General features: G+C 36.9%; 1 protein-coding gene across 1 annotated transcript; it reads left to right on the top strand.

Annotated features, from left to right (window-relative positions):
• The first annotated feature begins 23,333 nt into the window (after positions 1-23,333).
• Positions 23,334-25,066, top strand: LOC145109471 (limonoid 7-O-acetyltransferse-like). Its single transcript, XM_079046638.1, has 2 exons — positions 23,334-23,474; positions 23,604-25,066. Exon 2 carries the CDS (start codon positions 23,641-23,643, stop codon positions 25,015-25,017), a length of 1,377 nt encoding a protein of 458 aa, XP_078902764.1. The 5' UTR covers positions 23,334-23,474; positions 23,604-23,640; the 3' UTR covers positions 25,018-25,066.
• The last annotated feature ends 497 nt before the right edge of the window (positions 25,067-25,563 follow it).

Here is a 25,563-nt window from a genome sequence, read left to right as displayed (position 1 = left end):
ACCTTGTGGCTTAAAGCATCGGCCACCACACTGGCCTTCTTATAATCCTTCACCACATCCAACCATCTTCGCTGCCTCATATTCAGATTCGGCTGGTCCATTAAACACCTCAAACTCTTTTGGTCGGTGTAGATAATACACCAGAACCAATACAAATAGTGCATCTAGATCTTGACGGCAAAAATCACGGCCCCCAATTCCAAATCATGAATGGGGTAGTTCTTCTCATGAGGCTTCAGCTGCCTCGAAGCGTAAGCAATCACGTGACCCATCTACATAAAACATCTCCCAAACCTGAAATAGAGGCTTCACAGGAAACCACAAAATCATCCAAACCCTCAGGGAGTGCGAGAAAACGGGCCCTCACACAATCTCTGCCTCAGAGTCTCAAAAGCCAAATGTTGATTAGGCCTCTAATGAAAGATCACACTATTCTTTGTCAAACGGGTCAAAGGCACAACAATCTTGGAGAAATCCTGGATAAATCTCCGATAATACCATGCGAGACCTAAGAAACTCCGAATCTCAGATGCGGTCCTCGAAACATCCCAATACACTACAACATCGATCTTGGCCGGGTCAACCAAGATTCCCTTCTGGTTGACGATGTGCCCCAGAAACTGCACCTCGCGCAACCAAAACCCGCATTTGGAGAATTTGACATAAATCCTCTCCGTCCTCAGGGTCTCCAACACCTCTCTCAAATGCTGCTCGTGCTCCCCCTTGGTCTTGGAGTAAACTAGAATATCATCAATGAATACAATCACAGACCGAAACCAGCATCGGCCTACAGACCCAGTTCATGAGGTCCATGAATGCTGCTAGTGTATTGGTGAGCCTGAATGGCATCACCACGAACTCATAATGACCATAACGAGTCCTGAAGGTTGTCTTCTACATATCATCATCATCCCTGAACCTCATCTGATGGTACCCCCGATCGAAAATCAATCTTGGAAAACCAAGATGCAGCCTGAAGCTGATCAAACAAATCATCAATCGTAGAAAGTGGGTAATGGTTCTTCACCGTTAGTCAATGTACATCCTGTGTGAACCATTTTTCTTCTTCACAAATAGGATCGGTGCTCCCCACGGAGAGCTTCTTGGACGAATAAAACCCTTGTCTACCAGCTCCTACAGCTGCATAGACCACTCCTGCATCTCATCTTGTGCCAGGCGATACGACGCCTTAGCTATTAGAGCCGCATCGGGTACCAAATCAACCCAAAATTCAACCTTCATCTCGGGAAGCACTCCAGGAAAATCCTCGGGGAAAACATCATGAAAATCGCTCACAATGGGTACCCCGCTCAACTCCGACATCTCCTGAACCCGCGTGTCAGGAACATAAGCTAAGAACCCAGAACAACCCTGTTACAGATATCTTCTTGCCATCGCAGCTGAATAGAGGGTTGGACCAGGAGAGGCTCTCTCACCAGTGATATCAAGTTTTACCCAACTTGGGGTTCGACTCTCACCAGCTACTGCTCGCAATCAATTACGACCCCATTAGGGACCAACCAATCCATCCTGATGATCACCTTCAATCCTTTCAAGGGAATCGACACCTAATAAATAGAGAACCTCTCCCTAAACATGTTCAGGACACACCGACAGAAAACCCTTGAAGCACTCACGGTACAATCACCAAAAATCTCAACCTCTAGGGGAAAATCCAAGGCCCTCGTAGCATCCCGAACCGTCTTGCTGAGCGCAAGAGATATAAAGGATTGGGTAGCCCCGAATCAAACAGAACATGAGCAGACAAAACATTGACCAAAAAAGTCCATATACAAGATCATAATAAACATAAGCATAAACAAAGGAAGCAATAAAAGATAGGGTTAAAACACATACTAGTAACTACATCCGACGCAACACGGGCCTCATCGGTGGTCAGTTAAAAAGCTCTGATGTTCACCACATGAGCCTCCACCTTGCCCTGGCAGTCGTCGGTAATCCTTAAGGTGGCTGATGAAGGCTACACTACTGCTCCCCCAGATAATCTCAAACAATCAGTCTTTTTTGTGGCCGGTCTGACAGCAATAGAAGCAAATCAGAGCCCTCTTGGGGCAATCCCTTCTCACGTGGCCTGACTGGCCACAACTAAAGCATCCTGAACCTGCTGATCGGCAAGCCCCACTATTCGTCTTGCCACACTTGGCACAATGGCCCTGGCCCTGCTGGCCTCTTGTGTGGGTATCGAAGGTCTTGGGTCTCTTCGCCTGACTCACATCTATCTGAACTTGCTCCGACTTCCACTTCGTTCGGAGCTCCAACTCAATCTCTCGCTCGCAGGATTTCTCGATCATATCATTCAGGGCCTTGCACCCTGAAAAGCCCATGAACTCCATGACGTCATCCCTTAGCATATCATGATATCTCTTCATCCTCATTTCCTCGTCCGCAGCGTACTTCTACACCAATAATCCTCTCTCCTTGAATTTGGTGGTAATCTCCGCCATAGTCTTTGTAGTCTAGGGAAGGTCCTAGAACTCCCTCGCAAGCTGCTTCACCTTGATAGTTGGTGCAAACTCCCTCTGAATCCTCTGAACAAAGTCCTCCCATGTCATCATGGCCATCGTTGTCGTCCCAACATCTTGGGTAACCTCCTCCCACCAGTCACGTGCTCTGTCTCTCAGTATGCATGATGTGAATCCCACCTTTGCTCCCTACGGGCAAAAACTTGTCCGCTGAGCATTCTCAATTTCCGCGATCCAGCGACGGCTAGTGATGGGATCCTTAATCCTAAAGAACTTAGGCGGTCCACATGCCTTGAACTCCCAAAATAAGGGAATTCGTGCCCCAATCTGCCCTGCATCAATCTCCGCTTGAAAGACCCTAAGCCGCTCATCCATGAGTTCCAAAATCCCGTCCTTGGCAGTACCGGAAATCACAGGGGTAGCGTCTAGATGACGCGAGTAACCTTAGCTGCAATAAACTCACGCAACCTCTCATCAATCGGTTCTGAGCTAGATCCAGAACCTGAACCCGAACCAGAACCGGAACCAATACCTCCCAATCCGAAATGAGTGACCACCATCCTCAAACTGAAACACAAAGATATACCAATCAGCAAATACTCGAGGGAAACTCGCAACACCCAGGTACCCTTACAGTCCCCAGGTTTGTTATTATCTCAGGTATAGGTCCTATGTTTCTAGTATTACGGGCCCAATACTACCTTCCACACCTGCTCGTACCTTCCTCAAGGTCAATCCTGATTCCTCTAAGTTACCTTACTACAACATAAAACAAACCTATGCTACACATCGTACCTATGTCAAACTCTCTTAGGAACTCTCAACTCTCACCACTCGTGGTACCCACGACCTCAATCAACACCGTTGGTTGCCTTATGCATGCAAGTTGTACACAAAATAGGATCACATAGACTATCAAATGAAGATTCTGCCCATCTCCACAACCAAAAAAGGAACAGGAAGTGAGGCGAAATCGATCATTCTAGGGCTATATAATCCTAATCATATATAACTTTGGAAGCACACACTTAGCAAGTAACTGAGCCGATATCAATTCCAAGTAATACATGGCATCAAATTATATTGAGCTATAAGGCATCACACAAATCAAGCAATTCTATCATATGATTCCTGAAGGTTCCCTTAGCCCTAATCTAGCCTGCAATTCACATATCAGGCATACTAATCACAATACATAAGTATGGATAAATATGGGAAACACTTACTTGAGGTCGGCAGATTGCACGCATTGCACTCCCCTTTTTACTTAAAAGAATATTGTTGAAAAATTCAATTTCGTTTCTTATTCTTTTGAAAAGATTATCATTCCTCAGTTTGAGTTCTGAGACACCCGAGAGTATGCCCAAATCCCTCAAACCAAGGCTCTCATACCAACTTGTAACAACCCAAAAACCATGATAAAATTTTTCATTTTTAAACAAGAGTTACGTTCATCAATTTGTTCCAAACCATTACACAATAACAATGTCAAATTATCAGAGTAACAATGTCAAAAAGTGCGGAAAATAGTGAGGGGAGAATGTTGTGCCATCACGTCGGGTCTTTCCCTTTAGTACCGGAAGTACATGAAACCATAAATATAAAGTGTAAGCAAAAGCTTAGTGAGCTTCCCCAAAGTACCACATACCATACATAAATAAGTTAGTGTTATGGGCCAAATCATAGTCTTATAAGTAATTTTGTCCCAAGGGTCAAATCCCGGCCTTTCATTCAAGTACCAGGGGCCAGATCCTGGTCTTTCATACAGATTTTAGTGGCGATATCATGGTCTTTCATACAATTTCCATGGGCCAAATCCTGGTCTTTCATACACATATCACAAATATAGCTAGCATCCCATATCACAAATAATGGGTCGGCTTTGGTGCCTTCGACCCATTGATACAGTGAGAAAGCTCACTTCAGTCTATTGATAAATAACTAGATGCTCGGCTACAAAACTGGAAGATCCCACACTAAACACAAACAAATAACCCTAATCAAAATTAGGTTATAAACCATAACTGTAGGTCAAAAACCCAAGCCCAAACTCCTAGGATAAAATGCCATTTTACCCTTCCCATAATGGGCCTAACCAAACATGGCCTAATAACACAATAACGGCCCCCAAGGCCCAAAAGGCCCAACTCATACAACTTATGGTCCGCTAAAAAAAACCAGAGGCCCACTCATGCTACAAACAGTCCAAGGCCCAAAATCTAGCTAAGGCCCAAAAGTCCAAAGCCCATCTGCATACCAAAAGCCCACAAAGATCCCATGCGAGCCGTACACTCGACGTACGCATTTGTACGCTCGGCGTACGTGATCGATCGCCAGTACGTGCAGCGTGCCACTTGGTAAGCCCAACGTACTGGGATGCTTGCCACCCTAATCCATAAAGTGCTTAATTCATTCAGACATAAGGTCAAACTCTCAGATCTCATTCATTTTAGGGTTCCAATACGTAAGGTTGGCATCTTTAACCCTTAACATGTCTTAATGGAACTGAACATCCATTTTTATCCAACAATACTAATAATAAGGACTCAAACTCTTGCATGGACCAATAACAACCATCAAGATGGCATTTTTATGCATCAAGAACAACAAAGAGGCTGAGATCTAACATATCTAACTCCTGGAGTTGCCCAAACTTACAAAGAGAACCCATGCGACCAAATAAAGCTCACACAAGCCTGAAACTCTAACTATCAAATGAATCATCAAGGTCATAACTTTATACCTTCTCTTGCTCCCATAGTTAATGAAGACTTTGGACCTAAAAGCTCAACCTCAACAAATGCTTGGTCTCTAAGCTCCTTCTTCTTGAATACACACAAAAGTGCCCCAAAATTACTTCCAAAGCTCAAGAACTCTCAAAGGATGAATTAGGGTTTTAATAAGACGAAATAAACAATTGAGGCTAATGAGGCTAATGAGGGTAGGTGTCCAAAGGCCATAATGATGGTTAAATAAGGTTCAAACCCTAAAAATTAAGGTTTGACCCAGGCAGACGTATGCCCCACATACACCACGTACGCCCAACGTATGTGCTTAAACCCCGTGCAACCAAATGATCTCGTACGGTAAGCATACCGAACGTACGCCCAATGTAGGAGGGACCAATTTTGCCATTTTTCTCAAACTTAAAGGACCAAAGAAGTAGTACATGGAATCGAATGTTACAATTCAATACCTGGTCTCTTGTGTTTAGTCAAATGTGATTATATATATATATATATATATATATATATATATATATATATATATATATATATATATATATATATATATATATATATATATATATATATATATATATATATATATGTAATCACATATTTTCAAATCTTGTTATGATGTTCTTCACTTAAAACTTTGAAGTCATATTTGACCTTTGTGAAAACTTTAAAGTCATATTTGACCTTTGCAAATAATGTGCCAAAAACATATAATTAAGAACAAATGCATACAATACATTTAACGGCATGTAATAATTGAACACATAAGAGACAAATGATACTAGAAAATGTTTAACTTAAATAAAAAACAATTTAACTCCAATTACATATCTTACATAATTATCTTACTCTTAAACATATAAAAATTTGTAATAAGAAATAACATAGCATGCATAAAAGCTTAAAGAAGTATTCAGTTCTCTTACTTAATTTTAACAATTTAAAAAATATATAACATGCATATTTATAAACATTCTTTATTTCGTGAACATAAGCTATTTAGTAGATTAGTTCCTCCTCCATAACAATTAGAGAAACATCTATAAGATCGACCAATAAAAAAAATACAAAAACTGGTATATCTTTATCTTCTAGTATTGATCCATCACCAAATAACCTTTTTAACGAAAGTAATGTTGGTTCAAGTCTAGTTGATGCAAAACCAATAACAAAAAGCATAAAGGATACCTACCTAGATTTGGGATGCCACTGATCACTCTTTGGCAAGCGAAAAGTAATTCATCCAAAACTGAGCACTTTTTTAAACAGGTCCTTGCAAAGCTTTTTTTCATCGTCAAATCAGACCCTACTTACTGAAAAATTCTAAAAGGACTTTCATCAAACAGCTGGTGTGCGAAACAAAAAACGCCACCTCTATTTGAAGTATCAGCGTATGATGATCCTATTTTCGTTCCAACACACCAATCTGGTGACCGGTGAAACGAGATCTGAGAGGATAACAGAGGGGGCAGTTTCCGACGACTTGGTTTTCCGACAAGTTGATTTTGGGGCCTTCTGTTTCAGATCTGGCGAAATCAGATCTAGTGGCCGATGAAACAAGATGAGAGAGGAAAGGAGAGGGAGGTGGTCGCCGCCAAGGTGGTTTCACGAACGATTCAAGGAGGTGGTTTAGGGCAGCGTTTCAAGAAGATGAAAGGCGGAGAAAGCTTATTTCCGACGAGAAGACGAGTGGAGATGGAGGGAGCTGCCGACAAGAAGATCATAAGAGAGTGAAGAGACATTAGTTATGTGACTTCAACGGATGTCCAATGGTTACGACGGCGGCTGGTGGTGCTCAACCATGTTCTTGGTGGTTACTTCAAACTAACAATGTATAAAGTGGGTGGGGTATGATTTTTGTATAAGATACATAGGTGGGGAACCAAGGAAAAGTAGTCCAGATTTATTCTAAAATGTTTTCAAATTCAATTTTGTTCTCATTTGAACATATCTCTCTCTCTCTCTCTCTCTCTCTCTCTCTCTTTATATATATATATATATATATATATATATATATATATATATATATATATATATATATATATATATATATATATATATATATATATATATATATATATATATATATATATATATATATATATATATATATATATATGTATAGGCTGAGGTTCAATAGAGAACAATTATTAACAATGAACAATGGAACCAATCGTGAACGTCGAAATTTCAAGCGATCAACGGCCAAGTGAACGAATGTACACTTGTACATTGGATGCACATACACCGGATTATACCATAAAAGTCACCTCTTTTTTTCGTTTAATTTTTTTAAGCCACGTTTTTTTATCGGAAAAAAAACGAATATACTGTTGTTCACGATTTTCCGTCCTCTTTCGAAAGAGATCCATGTTGATATATAAAAACCAAACTTTTTTTTTTAAAAAAAATCTATTCGTTTTTGTTATTTTTATCATGAAAAAAAAATAATTATACCAAAAATTTCAATTTTTTGTTACCTATAAATTAACATCAACATCAATTAAAAAAAACTTTGATCAATTCAGATTCACAGTATGAATCTCGACTATAAATATTTCAATTTGAACATTAACAATGTGAATTTGACTTATTAGTATTCATATTGTGAATCTGCTCAGATTGGGCAGATTCACAATCTATACTGAAATTTGGTTTTATTTTTATTTTTAGTTTTACATCAATATGAATCTATGTTTAAATAGATTCAAAAAATATGATTTATATTTATTAAATTTTTTCGATAAAAAATAGGTTTTAACTTTTCAAAAAACAAAGAAATGAAGTGAGTTTTTCTGGAAAAAAAAATTAATTTATTGTATATCAATATGGATTCTTATGGAAAGAGGACGGAAACTCATTAACAATGGTATATTCGGTTTTTTTTTTCTATAAAAAAATGGCTTAAAAAAATTAAACGAAAAAAAGGAAGTAAGTTTTGTTAAAAATCTGGTGAATATACGTTGTAAAAATTTAGAACCATTACTTTTATGGTTGATCCCTTTAAATTCCAATCTTTTAAGGCTTACACTATATATATATATATATATATATATATATATATATATATATATATATATATATATAGAGAGAGAGAGAGAGAGAGAGAGAGAGAGGTAAGTTCAATTGAGAAAAAATAAAAGGTTGAGAATGGGGCAATCATTCTCAGCCAATCATTTTTATATATGTAAAACACATTTAGATTAAGTCATTAAAGACACACTATTTTTCTGAATCGTTCATTCGTTCTTCATCAACACCATCTGTTATTCATTCATCTGGATCGTTCCTCTGTTCTTCATCAACATCATATCTTCTCCATCAACATCATCTATTCTTCATCAACGTCATCTGTTCTTCATCAAAAAAAACATCAACGTCACCTGTTCATCATCAAAAAACATCGACACTTCATAAAACATCAATTTTTCATAAAAAATCTTCGTTATTTCATCAAAATGTTGTGATTCATCATCAAAAACATTTATTCGTACTATTAAGTGTAAGTCGTGATTCAATCTTGTCCAGTTTCGTTGATGTCAAGCAAAATCGATAAACATAATCCATATTTATCGATGTCACATCATTTTGCGATCACCGGTCATCAAAACTTCATCAATCGAACCTTCACCAGTATTAAAAAACAGATACCAATCGAAAGTGCATCAACATAACCATATATTTGAAGATTTTTTTAAAATCGCTTTTCAGGCTTGAAAAACTTCGTTTTTCATAAAAAATTTCACAATTTTTTATCTAAACCTACTGATTATTGATCAATTTTGATAGGATTTGATTTGTGTTGTAATTATTGGCTTCAATTGTTAATTTTTTACCATAATTATATAAGTTAATTTATTTGCACGTCAACTGTTTGAAGCAATGCATAAACTAAATATATCACGTAATATTCACAAGTGAATATGCCTTTACACGAGAATCAATGTATGTCTTTTAAAAATACAGAGCAACTATGTAATTCATATGTGAATAACATATAAAAATTATTTTCACATGCGAATACATGTAATATTCACAAATGAATACAGGTAATATTCATAAATGATAATGTATTTTTTTTCGAAAAAAAAAACATTGTTTTGAGGTCCTAAGCAAGTTTGTAATTCATATGTGAATAACATATAAAAATTATATCCACATGTGAACATATGTAATATTCACAAATGAATATATATGTAATAATCAAATGTGAATATATATGTATTATTCACAAATGAATAAAACTGTCAATAAAACCGAGGACTACAAAATATATAAAATTAAAGATAAAAAAAGTATTTGATAAGAATATATATTTATTCACATACAACTAATCTTCTTAGGTTAATAAAATAATTATATAAGCATATATATTTTTATTAATGATATATTCATTTGTGAATAAATGATAAGTTTTTTTTGGAAAATTATAAAAATAGAAAAACGTCATTTTGAGGCCCTAAACAGTCCCGAATGGCCGAAAAACACCGTACGTCACGGCGAAGCGGTGAGTTTTGTAAATCGCACAATTTTACGTCAAATATGCGAATTTCGTCTAATTCCGAGACTAAACTTCATTGCGGCAAATTGTTTTGATGATGTCACTAAATTTTCATTTTCATTCCTACTAGTGATGACATCATCATGACATGCTATTTATTCATATATGAATAAAGTTTAGAAATCATTACGACATATTTACTGATGATGTTACTAATTTCAATCCCACTAGTAAAAACATCATTGTAATCTGTTATTTTTATTTTTGTGAATAAACTATACATGTTGATTTATTTATTTTGTATATTGTAACAATATTATTTTACATGTAAAATCAATATTATACTAAGACAAACAACATTGTATTGGTTAATGAATATCATTTGCATTTGAATTTAACACAATCAAAATGAAGAATATATTAAATTGTATAACATTTACACGTCAATATAAAAACATATTGTGTTCGTCAATGATATCTTCTCAATTATGTCAACCAATCGTCAACCACCGGGATATGAACCAACAATTGATTGAAATGTTATTCTTTTATTGAGTTATACCGATACCTGAAAAACATGTGAATAAGTTGTTTATATTGTATATTTACATGTAATATACTTTTAGTTCATAATAATAGCGATTTATCACATTCTAATTATCACATGGTATATTCACACATGAATGTATAATCATATGTGAATATAATATGATATAAGTTGTTTATATTGTATATTTACATGTGATATTACATGGTATATGTAACGCCCCGATTCCCAGGTATTGTTTAAATAAGAATTTAATTGGTTTCAAGGCCTACTCGACGAGTTGGTTGCCCTACTCGTCGAGTAGCAACAGGTTTGATACGCGTGTTTAGTGACCTACTCGCCGAGTCCATGAAGGGACTCGACGAATAGGAGCTGGCAGAGGAAACCCTAAATCCCGGGGTTTTGCACCCTATTTAAGGAAGCATAAGCCTCCTTTGGCCTCTTTGCAGTTCTAGAGAGCTCTTGAGAAACCCTAATTTGTGTGGTGCTCTTTTGTGTGTGTATTAAGCTTGGGGGGAAGATCTTTGGAGAAGAGGAACTTGGAAGGCAAGGGAATTGGAGCATGGAAAGTGTGGGAATCAGAATGTACCTCAGTTAGCATCTTCCAGAGGTATCAAGTCACCACCTTTACTTCTTTTCCCTTCTAGATCTCTTTTTGGTTGAGTTTGGGGCTTTTATGGATCTTTGAGTTGATAAGGTGGACTATGGGCTAGATCTGAAGTTGTAACTTCAGATCTGGACCCTTCCTAAGTCCTAGAGTCATAAAGTTCCTGGTTTGGGCGTGAATGAAACCTCTTTGAGTATGAAACCCCCATTGTAAGCTTGGATTTGACATTAAGAGCCTTTGTAGCTATGCATACACGTAAAGTTTGCAACTTTACGTGAAAAGCATGCCTTAGAAGCTTGGATTTGTAGTTTGGAGCCGCTGCATGGCTCAAATGAGTCTGTATGGCAAAAAGGACTGAAGGGACTCGGCGAGTCGCATGGTCAACTCGGTGAGTCATATGAAGATAGGCATTAACTCGGCGAGTTGGAAGAACAAATCGGCGAGTCCAATGAAGATTGTCGTAGACTCGACGAGTGGATGAACAAATCGGTGAGTCGGATGAGGTTGCCCCAACTTATGTATGTGCGGGTAACTGTCGAGTTGCAAGAAGGAAGCTCGACGAGTGGCCTTAGGGTCTCGATCGTAAACCAAAGGAACTCGAGGAGTCACTCAGGTGACTCAGCGAGTGGGTTAGTACTTCAAGGAACTCGGCGAGTAGTCGGGGGTACTCGACGAGTCAAGGTCAACATGGACTGTTGACCTTGACTGATGACTTTGACTTTGACCAGGGTTTGATTAGTTGGCTTAAGGGGTACGTTGAAGGGTTGGGAACTTATGGGTATGATTATACTACGGTAATAGGTGGTGGAGTTTGTGGCAGTGATCCGAGGGTTGAAGTTTATCTACCGAGTCGACATCTGCAAGGTGAGTTATCCTCACTATATCGATAGGGTCTAAGGTGATAGGTTTTGAGCATTCTAACACTTCCTAAGTGTACATGCAACCCTAATAACCTTGGATCTATGTTTGTCTAATTATCATGCAAAGTTGAATTCCAAGGTTATATTCCTATCTAGCATACATGGGGAACAAATTTTAACTTGCATGAAAGATAGAATAACTTACCTTGTTGTTGCTTATGATCCTTGAAACCTTGTGAGCCTAGCACCCCAAGTGTGATGCCTCAAATGCTTCACATAACACCAAATGCTTTTGGAATGACTTTAGAGAGAATACACACTTCTAAAATCGGCCTAGCCCTCTTGTTTCTTATGTGTAGCCGATTTTGGTGGAGAATGGGTTTCTTATATAGTGTTGACACATCTAGGGTTACACCATGTAAACCCTAATGTGTCATGACTCTTCATTTCCATGACCCATGGATTTGTAACTCCCATGGAGCATCCATGGAGCATCCTATGGGTGGAACCCAACTTGATAATCCATGGAGCCTCTTAGCCCACTATATAAGATATGGAAGATTTACATAATCTACCCATATATTTAATTAGTTATCTTTTGATCACTTAATTAATTCTAAATTAATTCTTGATCAAACTAATTAAATAAAATTATTAATATATTAGAACTTATAATATATTAATAAACCATAAGTGTTATTTATCTCATTTTAGTTTATCCAATTGCATGGTGCCATGCAACCCAAATGGACCATGCCGGGTCGGGTCAAGTACATACCAGAAATAGTTATGGACTTAGACACCTTATCCAACAGTCTCCCACTTGGATAAGTCTAATAACTATAACTGCAATACTTCAGGAACCGATCGACAATCGTAGCTCTTTCAAGGTCTCTCGGAACTGAGAAGATGATGATACGCCATTTAAGATAAGTGATCATATAATCCTCTGTTCTAGATATCAGCCGGACAAATACATGCAACAATGTCTTACTTATTGTCCAACAGTTTGTTTCCCGATTTCCGATTTGTTTGACAAAGAACTTAATTGAACACATCAACTTAGTTCTGACCGGGCCCGGTACATAGGTCAAAACAAAATCATCGAGGGGCCCAGATATCAGCTTCTAATCCAAGAAGGAACAGATAAACTTCGACTCATATGTTTGTTCTACCACTCATTGAATTATACACAAAAGCACGTTGTATAACATCGAGTTACCAATGCGTTAACGTACAATCAATGCATAACCAACTCATAAGTAACAAATCATATCTCTAGGTTTGAAGACTTATATGATATTACCATCTCACGATCACTCGAGATAAATTCCATGAAGTGATTCCAGTGAGCGTGGGTTGAGTCCAATGCTCAGAACTTCTGAGCACTCATGAGTGTTGTAGCCATGTCCAACAACTTAGACCTCTGCAACCAATCATGACAGTCTTGATTCATACCTACTTCCGACATATGACCGACTGTGGAGGTTCGAATAATATGATATACCAAACACAATTATTCTGGAAGTCAAAACATGCAAAAGAAATATAGTAAACGATCGACAGGAGATAGCAACACTTTACTCATAAATAAAACACCTTTTATTCATCATCTAATATCAATTACACTTTACAAATTTCAAGGTTATCTAACTACTAAATCTAATATCATCCTTCACCCCTATGCTCCGAGCATGCTGGAGATGCTTAACCCGAGTCAGTCCCTTCGTGATGGGATCTGCTGGATTCTCATCCGATGATACCCTCTTTGCCACGAGGAGTCCTTCTTCTATTCGATGTCTGATGAAATGGTATTTTCTGTCGATGTGTCTGGATCTCCCGTGATCCCTTGGTTCGTTGGCTAAGGCAACTGCACTTTCACTATCACAGAAAATTTCCATTGGCTCTTTAATAGCTGGTACAACTCCAAGGTCTCCAATGAAGTTCTTCAGCCATATCGCCTCCTTTGCTGCCTCGCTAGCTGCTATATACTCTGATTCGCAAGTTGAATCAGCCACTGTCTCTTGCTTGGAACTCTTCCAAGAAATTGCTCCTCCATTTAAGGTAAAGACCCAGCCTGACTGAGAGCGGAAATTATCCCTATCAGTCTGAAAGCTAGCATCACTATACCCTACAACTCTCAAGTCTTCACTCCCACCAAGGGTAAGGACCCAGTCCTTAGTCCTCCGTAGGTACTTGAGGATATTCTTTACCGCAGTCCAGTGTGCCTTGCCAGGGTTCCCCTGATACCTGCTAACCATGCTCAAAGCAAAGGCTACATCAGGTCGAGTACACGTCATAGCATACATGATCGATCCTACAGCCGAAGCATAAGGTATTCGACTCATTTCTGCTATCTCAGCCTCAGTACTAGGGCTTTGTGTCTTACTCAATCTGGCGTTACTCTGGATGGGTAACTCTCCTTTCTTGGAGTCATGCATGCCGAATCTCTTCAGCACCTTATCCAAGTAGGTACTCTGACTAAGTCCAATTAGTCTTTTACTCCGGTCTCTCAAGATCCTTATCCCTAGAATATAGGCAGCTTCTCCTAGGTCCTTCATAGAGAAACACTTCCCAAGCTAGGACTTAACTTCCTGCAGAGTTGGGATGTCATTTCCTATGAGTAGTATGTCATCCACATACAATACCAAAAAGCTAACTATACTCCCACTAGCCTTGACATATACACAAGATTCATCTTCACTCCTACAAAAGCCAAATTCTTTGACTTTCTCATCAAAGCAAAGATTCCATCTACGAGGTGATTACTTTAACCGATAAATGGATTTCTTAAGCTTACACACTTTATTAGGGTACTCTGTATTGACAAAACCCTCTGGCTGACTCATGTAAACATCCTCAGCCAACTTTCCATTAAGGAAAGCGGTTTTGACATCCATTTGCCATATTTCATAGTCATGAAATGCAGCTATGGCTAACAGAACCCTAATAGACTTAATCTTGGCCACTGGAGAAAAGGTCTCATCATAATCAACTCCCGGAGTTTGTGAGAAACCCTTTGCAACCAGTCGTGCCTTATAAGTGTGTACATTACCATCCATGTCGGTCTTCTTCTTGAAGATCCATTTGCACCCTATAGTCTTACGACCTGGTACATTCTCAACCAAGTTCCAAACTTGATTGTCATACATAGACTGTATCTCGTTGTCCATTGCCTCTTTCCACTTGGCTGGCTTAGGGCCTGCCATGGCTTCTGCGTAACTGTTAGGTTCATCCAGACCTATCAGTGTCTCATCACTGATAAGTGTATTACCTTCCGCAGTAATATGGAATCCATAGTAATGATCAGGTGCATTCCTAACCCTTGTGGAACGCCTCAGAGGTACAGACTTGTCAACTGGCTCAACAGAAGTTTCCTCCTTAAGTTGAGTGCTAGGGTTTAAAGTTCCTTCACCACTTGACTCTTGAATTTCTTCAAGGTCAACTTGCCTCCCACTGTCTCCTTGGCTTATGAACTCTCTCTCTCTCGAAAGAAAGCCCTCCTAGCTACAAATACCACATTCTCACTAGGTCTGTAGAAGAGGTAACCAAAGGATTTCTGTGGATAGCCGATGAAAATACACCTCTCACTTCGAGGTTCGAGCTTATCATGAGTCTCGTGTCTCACGAAAGCCTCGCAACCCCAAATCTTAATGTGGTCTAGTTTGGGTACTTTACCAGTCCACATCTCATGAGAAGTTTTGGCAGCTTTCTTTGTGGGAACTAGATTAAGGATATGGGCGGCAGTCTCTAAGGCATACCCCCAAAATGAGATCGGTAGCGAAGCTCGACTCATCATGGAACGAACCATATCCAACAAGGTTCGATTACGCCTCTCAGCTACACCATTCAACTGCGGTGTCCTGGGAGGTGTCAATTGTGAGACAATCCCACATTCCCTAAGATAGTCGAGGAACTCTGAACTAAGATACTCACCACCTCGATCGGATCGAAGCATCTTAATGTTCCTGCCCAATTGATTCTCGACTTCCTGTTTAAACTCTTTAAACCTCTCAAAAGTCTCTGACTTATGCTTGATTAAGAAGACATATCCATATCTACTGTAATCATCAGTAAAAGTCAAATAATAACGATTAGCATCCCTTGTGGCATGTTTGAAGGGCCCACACACATATGTGTGTATAAGATCCAACAAACCTTCACCCCTCTCACAAGAACCTGTGAAGGGTGACTTTGTCATTTTTCCAAGTAAGCATGATTCGCAACTATCATCTGACTTTAGGTCAAATGACTCCAATACTCCATCCTTTTGGAGTTGGCCTATGCGTTTCTTGCTTATATGTCCAAGACGACAATGCCATAATGATGCTTTATCCAAGTTATTATCATTAACAGAATCAATACACAATACATTATTTCCTAAGTTATCAACCACAGATACAGTTTCATACACGCCATCACAAGGTAATGCTTTAAAATAAAGAACATTACTAAAGAAAGCATTAATCGAACCAACTTCATTAACAAATGAAAAGGCGAAACCTTGTTTATACAATGCATGAAAGGAAATAATGTTTCTTGCCATTTCTGGCGAATAACAACATTTATTCAAATCTAAACTAAACCCACTACTTAGGAATAAAGTATAAACTCCAATCTTGGTGACAGGTAAAGCTTTCCTATTCCCCATGATTAAGTTTATTCTTCCATGCTCCACATTCTCACTTCTTCTTAGTCCCTGCAAATCAGAACATATATGAATACCACAACCGGTATCAAGGACCCAAGAGTTAGAATAGGGTGAGTTATTAGATAAGATAGTGTAAATACCTGCATCGTTGGGTTTAACTTTCCCATCCTTCACATCTTGCTGGGATTTTAGGCAGTTCCGCTTCCAATGTGACTTTTCATGGCAATAGAAGCATTCAGCCTCTTTTGGGTCAGAAGAATGAGTGACGAAACCTTTCTTGGTTCCACTTGAAGAAGAGCCATCAAGGGTCCTAGCCTTGGTACCCTTCAAAGAGCTCTTCCTCTTCTTCCCTCTACCTTTCCCGATTGCCAAAACCGGGGCGGAGTTTGGAGTAGGAGTGTTAACAACCGACTTACCCTTAAGACATGTTTCTGCGGTCTTGAGGAGTCCCTGAAGTTTGCTGAGTGTGACCTCTTCCTTATTCATGTGATATGTCATGCGGAATTGATCATAACACGATGGTAAGGAGTGCAAAATGATATCTATTGCAAGCTCCTCAGGGAAGTTCACATTAAACTTCAGCAACCGATCCACATACCTTTGCATTTTCTGCATGTGGCTTGTGACGGATTCCCCGTCCTTCATCATGGTTGTTATGATAGAGTATATGATTTCATACCTCTCTTGTCGTGCACTTTGATGGTGTCTTTCCATCAGATCTTGGTGCATTTCAAAAGGGTAGAAGTCCTCATAGGACTTTTGGAGTTCCGCTGTCATGGTGGCCAACATGATGCATGCCACTTTTGTAGCATCCCTTTCATGTGCCCGGAAGTCAGCGATCTCCTGGGGAGTTGCAGTGGTCTCATCAATCTCTTTAAGCTCCTTGTCAAGGACATATTCTTTGTCCTCGTAGCAGGTAATCATCCTGATGTTTCTGATCCATTCATTGAAGTTGGATCCATCAAAAGTGACTTTCCCACACAAGTTCATAAGGGTAAAGGAGCCATTAGGATTAGAGCCAGAAGCAGCATTGTTTGAAGACATCTGAAAGAAGAGAACAAGATTAGTTTAGATATTAAGAGAGTCCTTAATAAAACACCCAAATGTAATATTAAGGCTAGAATCCAATCACAATATATTATAACTAAGAAGAGGTATGCCGTAATCCAAGCTATAACATATTTGAAAGGTAGGTGAATGACGATTCACCAATTTCCACCATGAAAAACGAAATATAAATATTAGGTTTTTAATTGGTTCTTAGAAATTCCTAGATTCTTTTGAGATTCAATGAACTTTTCAAAGGCATGTTTCAATCTCGAGTGTGCCCTCCAAGTTTTGTGACTGGGATACCGAGGATCACAAAACGAGGTGTGAAGTAACCATGCAAATCACTTGGTACCCTCAAGGTTTATCACTCAATCGATGTGCCGGTAAACCACACACGCTCCACCGATGCTATGGTAAACCTTAAGTCACCCTTTACCTACCTTGTTAAGTCAAAGTTAGTGTGCCGGTTAACCACACACGCTCCACCAACGACTTAAACAAAGTGTAAAGTGTAATTTCATGGATTAGCACCTTATTCACATTTTCCTAAAATAACTAAGATTGGGAATTTAATAAAAGCATTTAGTTACTTTATAATATTCATCATACTTTTAATGAGAATTTATAAGTCCTTGTCTTACCCGTTCGGCTAACGACCCTCCACCGATCAAGGAAGCGGTGGGTGAGAGTGGACACCCATTAAGTTGCCATTTTATAGGCAACAACCTTATACCCCCCTTATAGACCGGCTTCGTGAATGAGGCGTACTAGCGGTAAGACGACTTGACGTTATACATATATATATTAATAACTTATAATATTATAAAGTATAAGGGTTGAATTTTAACTTTTAAAATTCTAAGGGTTGGAACTAAAGTTTTAATCAAGACTTTACATGTTCCAAAACTTGAGGGCAAGTTTTGTAAACTTCCAAAACTTTTCATTTCTTATAACTTATGAATTAATTGAGTAATAAAAATGAAGACTCTTCATTTTTATAACTCTTGTGTTCTTTTAATGGCTTTAATAAAAGTGAGACTTTTGGTTTTCCATAACTTGAGGACAAGTTATGGACTCCATTAAAACACATTATGATCATGAATTAAACTACCATGAAGGTTACAAACAATTCCTATGATCATCTAATCATCATAAGTTCAAGAACATGAATATGAACACTTTCAAGAATCAAAAATTACACTTAAAAAAAACTTGTAATTTTAATAATTGCCATTGTAAATGGATTAGCATAAACATTACACCATCTAAAACAAGCTTTAAAACATCAAAACAGTTTAGGGTAATGTTTCTAGTCCATTTCCAGCAACAAATGTGCAAACTTTCATACGAGCAGAAAACAGAAAAACGATTTTTTTCAAGCTGTTTGCACACAAAAAACAAAAAACAACAAACAACAAAAAAAACCTGGCTCTGATACCACTGATGGGTTTTGAGCATTCTAAGACTTCCTAAGTGTACATGCAACCCTAATAACCTTGGATCTATGTTTGTCTAATTATCATGCAAAGTTGAATTCCAAGGTTATATTCCTATCTAGCATACATGGGGAACAAATTTTAACTTGCATGAAAGATAGAATAACATACCTTGTTGTTGCTTATGATCCTTGAAACCTTGTGAGCCTAGCACCCCAAGTGTGATGCCTCAAATGCTTCACACAACACCAAATGCTTTTGGAATGACTTTAGAGAGAATACACACTTCTAAAATCAGCCTAGCCCTCTTGTTTCTTATGTGTAGCCGATTTTGGTGGAGAATGGGTTTCTTATATAGTGTTGACACATCTAGGGTTACACCATGTAAACCCTAATGTGTCATGACTCTTCATTTCCATGACCCATGGGTTTGTAACTCCCATGGAGCATCCATGGAGCATCCTATGGGTGGAACCCAACTTGATAATCCATGGAGCCTCTTAGCCCACTATATAAGATATGGAAGATTTACATAATCTACCCATATATTTAATTAGTTATCTTTTGATTACTTAATTAATTCTAAATTAATTCTTGATCAAACTAATTAAATAATATTATTAATATATTAGAACTTATAATATATTAATAAACCATAAGTGTTATTTCTCTCATTTTAGTTTATCCAATTGCATGGTGCAATGCAACCCAAATGGACCATGCCGGGTCGGGTCAAGTACATACCAAAAATAGTTATGGACTTAGACACCTTATCCAACATAAGGCACCAAGGCCGGCCCTTTAGTTGTTATCGTTATGGTATGCTACATGTGGATATGATCTGTTAGATCAGAATTAGGATAGACAGTATGTTATGCTCTTATGATCCGTAGGGATTGATATGTTAGTGACCTGCTAGGTCAGTGCTCTAGTTATGAGAGATTGCTATGTTTGGTAATCAGTGAGATAGATATGTTCGATGTTTGTATATACCAGTAAATGTTAGTTATGCGCACATGGTTATTTGCTTGTTACTTGGGTTGAGGCGGTCCTGCTTTGTGCTGAAGGCCAACACACCCTATGAGCGGTCCGGGAAGACTGTAGGCCCACGTGGCGGTCCAGTCATGCCGAAGGCTCGATATAGATTCAGTTGGACTGTAGGCCCTGTAGGGCGGTCCAGTCAGGCCGATGGCCCAGTATGCATGTTGATTGATTGATTATTACGGATATGGTATTATCAGTGTGGTATTGGTATTTTGGGGGTAGCTCACTAAGCCCTCGGGCTTACAGTTTTCAGTTTATTGTTTCAGGTACTTCAGGAGTTCATGGCAAGGCGAAGGCGTGACCGTACCGCTCCTCATCCGTATGATCTGGCTTTTGGGACACTCTGATTGAATAATGAATTGAAAACACTTTTGTAAACAATTACTATTTGGTTTATTTATGCTTGAAAAGTTTAAATTTGGCGTAAAATTTTGGATGTTACAGTGTATTCAGAAATGAATATTACATAGTATATTCAAATATGAATATTATATGGTTGATTCACATGTAAATATTATATGGTATATTTACTTGTGAATATTACACATTCTAGTCACATCTAAATATTGCATGGTATATTCATTCATGAAAATTACACAATATATTTACGTATGAATAATATATAGTATATACACTTGTGAATATGATACAGTATATTCATATTTAAATATTAAACGATGCATTCACTTGTGAATATTACATAATATTTTCACTTGTAACTATTAGATTATATATTCACTCATGAATATTAGATGATATATTCATATGTGAATATTACACAGTTTATTCACATATGAATATTACAAGGTATATTCACAAATATATATAATTTTTATATGTTATTCACAAATGAATAACATATAAAATTGTATATTTGTTTTGTGTTTTAATAATCATATACTGATTAAGGTGCGAAAACATATTCATATGTGAATATAACGTGGTAATTTAGTTTATGCATTTCATCAAACAGTTGGAGTGCATACAAATAAGCTTTTTTAAAAATGCTAAAAAATGATACTTTGACTATTTAAAACTTACAAAATAGTAGATTGATAGAGAATTATATGAAATTTTTCAAAAAAAGAAAAAATGATTTGATGTTTTTCTAACCTTAATTTCGAAGTTTTGTTTGATGATCGATGTTGAATGAATGATATGAAGTGAAACTGTTGTTGATTATCGATGATGTTGATCTAATGACACTGGGAGTATAATTAATCGTAGATGTTGAAGATATGCTCGTATTCAAGTATAATTGAAGGTTGGATTGAAAGAACCAAAAACGAATTTTTTTTGTCTACTGTTGATCAATGATGTTGATGAACGTGTTTTTGACGAAGATGGATGATTGATTAACACTGGATGATGTTGATCGATGATTTAATTGAAGAAATCTGGATGATCGTTGAAGGTTGGAGAAGAAATTTGGATGATAAACGATCGAGTAGTAATGAATTTGAATTGTTATCAAATTATTTACAGTTACGTATCTGTGATTGAAGGATATCATATCATATTTACAAGTTTGCCACCGTGTATTTTATGTTAAGATGTTAATTAAATGATTGGCTGAAAATGATTCCCTCATTCTCAACCTTTTTTTTTCTCAATTGAACTCTCTCTCTCTCTCTCTCTCTCTCCCTATATATATATATATATATATATATATATATATATATATATATATATATATATATATATATATATATATATATATAGAAAAGTTCAACAGAGAACCGCTATTAATTAAGGATCCAAGGAACCAATCCAAAGCGTCGGAATTTAAAGCGGTCAACGTCAAAAGAAGGGTTGTAAAATTTTATAATTGACGCACATGTACCGGATTATAACAAAACTCACTTCCTTTTTTTCATTTTAAATTTTTTTTAGGCCAAGTTTTTTATCGAAAAAAAAACCGAATATACCGTTGTTCACGCTTTTTCGTCATCTTTCCATAGAGATCCATGATGATATATAAAAAACGAACTTTTTTTTTCGAAAAAAACCCACTTAATTTTCTTAATTTTTCAATATTTAAGTTTATTTTTATCAAAAAAAACTAATTATACCAAAAATATTAATTTTTTGTACTCTATTAATAAACATCAACACCGACTAAAAAAAAACTCGAACAGTGTAGATTCGCACTGCGAATCTAGACTGTAAATATTTCAATTTTTAACATTCACAATATGAAAAATCTCGAATAGTTCAGATTCACATTGTGAATCTAAATTACTATAATGCACACTGTGAATCTGAGAAGGTTCACAAAAAAAAAAAAAAACTCGATCAGTGTAGATTCACACTGTGAATCTAAACTGTAAATATTTCAAATTTTAACATTCACAATTTGAAAAAGTTCTGATCAGTTCAGATTCACACTGTGAATCTGACTTATTATTATGCACACTGTGAATCTGAGTAGGTTCACAATGTGAATCTGAACAGGTTTACAATATGAATCTGAGCAGGTTCACAATATGAATCTGAACTGAAATATAGATTTTTTTTTAACATGCATATGAATCTATGTTTAAAAAGTACAAAAAATATAATTTTGATATATTTATTAATTTTTTTCTATAAAAAATAGACCTTAACTTTTTTTATTAAAGAAAATGAAGTGAGTTTTTTTCGAAAAAAAAAAGTTAGTTTTTTATATATCATCATTGATCTCTATGGAAAGAGGACGGAAAATCGTGAACAACGTTATATTCGGGGTTTTTTTTTTGATAAAAAACACGGCCTAAAAAAATTTTAAACGAAAAAAGTGGCGTGTTTTTTGTAAAGGGTGGATTTTTTTATATAATCCGGTGTGTGTGCGTCCAATGTAAAGGTGTACATCTATTTCCTTGGCCGTTGATCGTTATGATTTCCGACGCTCATGATTTCCGACCTCACCCTATATATATATATATATATATATATATATATATATATATATATATATATATATATATATATATATATATGTTTAGGTTCTATGGAAAACAAATAAACCCTAAAAACCCTAAAAATCATAAAAATGCATAAAAAAATTACTTAGAGATCACTAAACTTTTTTTTGAATTTTTTATCAAAAAATCGCTGAAAATTTTTCTGAAAAAAAAAATTTGTTTACAAAAAAAAAAAAAAAAAAAAAATTGGTTTTTTTTTTCAGCGAAATTGTTAAAAAGGCTGCGATTTTTTGATAAAAAAAATTCAAAAAAGAGTTTTTTGTAATGTTTAAGTATTTTTTTATGTATTTTTATGATTTATAGGGTTTTTTTGTTTTTTCAAATAACCTTTCCCTATATATATATATATATATATATATATATATATATATATATATATATATATATATATATATATATATATATATATATATAGTCACAAGTCATTTAGGTGAGAATGATGAGAGGATTCGACAGCTTTTTAGCCTTTTCAAAGGCATCGTGGAAACCTGTTAGTCTGCTTCACCGATCATTTGCAGCATCTCTCGTAACCACCAAGCATACGTATCAAGTTTACTTCTTTTCGGGTAAAACAAGTGTGATACAAGAACAGTACGTTATCTCTTCTGTGTGGTCATCAATATGCAATATTTCTTTTTTGTTAGAAATAACGTTTCCTTGTTATAAAGAACAATGGCTTCTTCGGAATAATGACGAGTGTTTTCATGTTCTATTTTGTAGACTCGAGTTTTCGCAGAGGAATAATGGTATTAATGGTATGGGAGAAAAGACCACAAATGCAATCCGCGTGATGTCTGTACAATATGTGAAGCCGGATAAGCCAACTCCACATACCCTCCAATCGTACAAGCTTTCGGCATTGGATCAAGTCAATGCCCCTTCCTACGTTCCATTTATTTTCTTTTATCCAAACAATGTTAATGGGAACACAATAGTCAACATCGACAACTTGGTCACAGAAAGATCCAAACTGTTGAGGGATTCACTCTCGGAAACACTCACTCGGTTTTACCCATTTGCAGGAAAGTATATCAACGATAACCATATCGAGTGCAATGACGAAGGGGTGTATTATGTTGAGACACGATATGACAGCTTTCTCTCAAGTTTTCTGGCAAAACCAGATTACAAGTTACTCCAAGGGCTACTTCCCATTCCTCCAAATTTAAAGGAGCCAACACGAGGATACTTTCTCTCTTTAATCCAAGTCAACTTCTTTAGTTGCGGTGGTGTTGGTATTAGCATGTCCAATTCGCATAAGCTCATTGATGGCTGCACTTACACGGCGTTTTTAAATTCTTGGGCAGCTGCAGCAAAGGGAGATCAACAGAAGATGATTTACCCTAGTTTTGTTGCTTCGTCTTTATTTCTTTCCAACAGTATACCACCTACATATCCATCTATCCCTCTATCATCCTTGGCGGAAAGGCCTATGATATTGAATAGAGGAAGGTGTTTGACCAAGAGATTTTGGTTCAATGCATCGGCACTACAAGCACTAAAGGAAAGAGCAGCTGCATCTGTCTCCTCCACTCGTGTTGTAGCAGTCACTTCACTAATTTGGAACTGCGCAACAGCTGCCGCAAGGAAACTACATGGAGAAAGACCATCAATTTTGCAAACTGCCGTAAATATACGTGGTAGATTTACCCCACCCTTGCCTCCTAATTCGATTGGAAACATTATCTGGAACGCGGTGGCTAGGTGTGAATCAAAAGACAGTTTAAGATTTGATACCATGGTCGGGCTCATGAACGCCGGTATCGCCAAAGTTAACACCAGCTTTGTTGAGCAGTTTAAAGGAGAACAAGGGTCGAATAATGTTATTGATGAACTAAAACGGTTAGGTGGTCAAATGTCAACATACGACGCAGATTACTACTCGTCGAGTAGCATGTGTCATTCTGGATTATATGAAGCTGATTTTGGTTGGGGAAGGCCTGTGTGGTCATGTTATGGGAATTCAAGCAATACTGATGCTCTTTTTACGAATGCAATACTATTGATGGATACGCGCACGGGTGATGGGATTGAAGCATGGGTAACGTTGAGTCAAGAAGAGATGGACATAGTGGAGCGTGACCCAGACCTCCTCTTATACGCTTCTGTTGAACGAAATCCTTTCCAAGATTAACTGATTTCATTTTTTATGCATCCCTTCCTTTATTTCCTTTAAAAAAAAATTGGTGAAGTGATTTGCATGTAATACAAACATATGCTTGTATAAAATACATTTCCAAATGATTCAGTTTAATTATGTAATTCTCAAATGTAATATCAAGCTTCGAAGCAGCTGCATTTGTTTGTTATGGTGCACAATCAGACTCTGTTAATCTGTTAAACTTCTGGATGTATGATAGAGTGATAGACATTGGCAAAAAGACTTGAACCAAATTTTGTAGATACATATTGATGATAAACTAGGCATCAATGTTTTCGTTACTTTTGTATGAAGTTTTTCAATGTTTTGTTGCTGTTATATTTTTTTTTTCCTTATAGAAATACCGATGGCTTATGTACTTGGATTTCCAATTGATAATATTTGGAGTAAATTACATGAATGGTCCCTATGGTTTAGGGTAATTTGCACATTTGATCCCTAACTTATTTTATTACTCGGAAGGTCACTACTGTTTGTTTTTGTTATGCGCTTGGTCCCTATCTTACATAAAAAGACTAT

This window comes from Lactuca virosa, chromosome 1, assembly GCF_052849685.1.
Source record: "Lactuca virosa cultivar CGN04683 chromosome 1, Lactuca_virosa_CGN04683_v6, whole genome shotgun sequence".
Lineage (NCBI taxonomy): Eukaryota > Viridiplantae > Streptophyta > Magnoliopsida > Asterales > Asteraceae > Lactuca > Lactuca virosa.
This window is presented reverse-complemented; position numbering and strand designations above follow the sequence as displayed.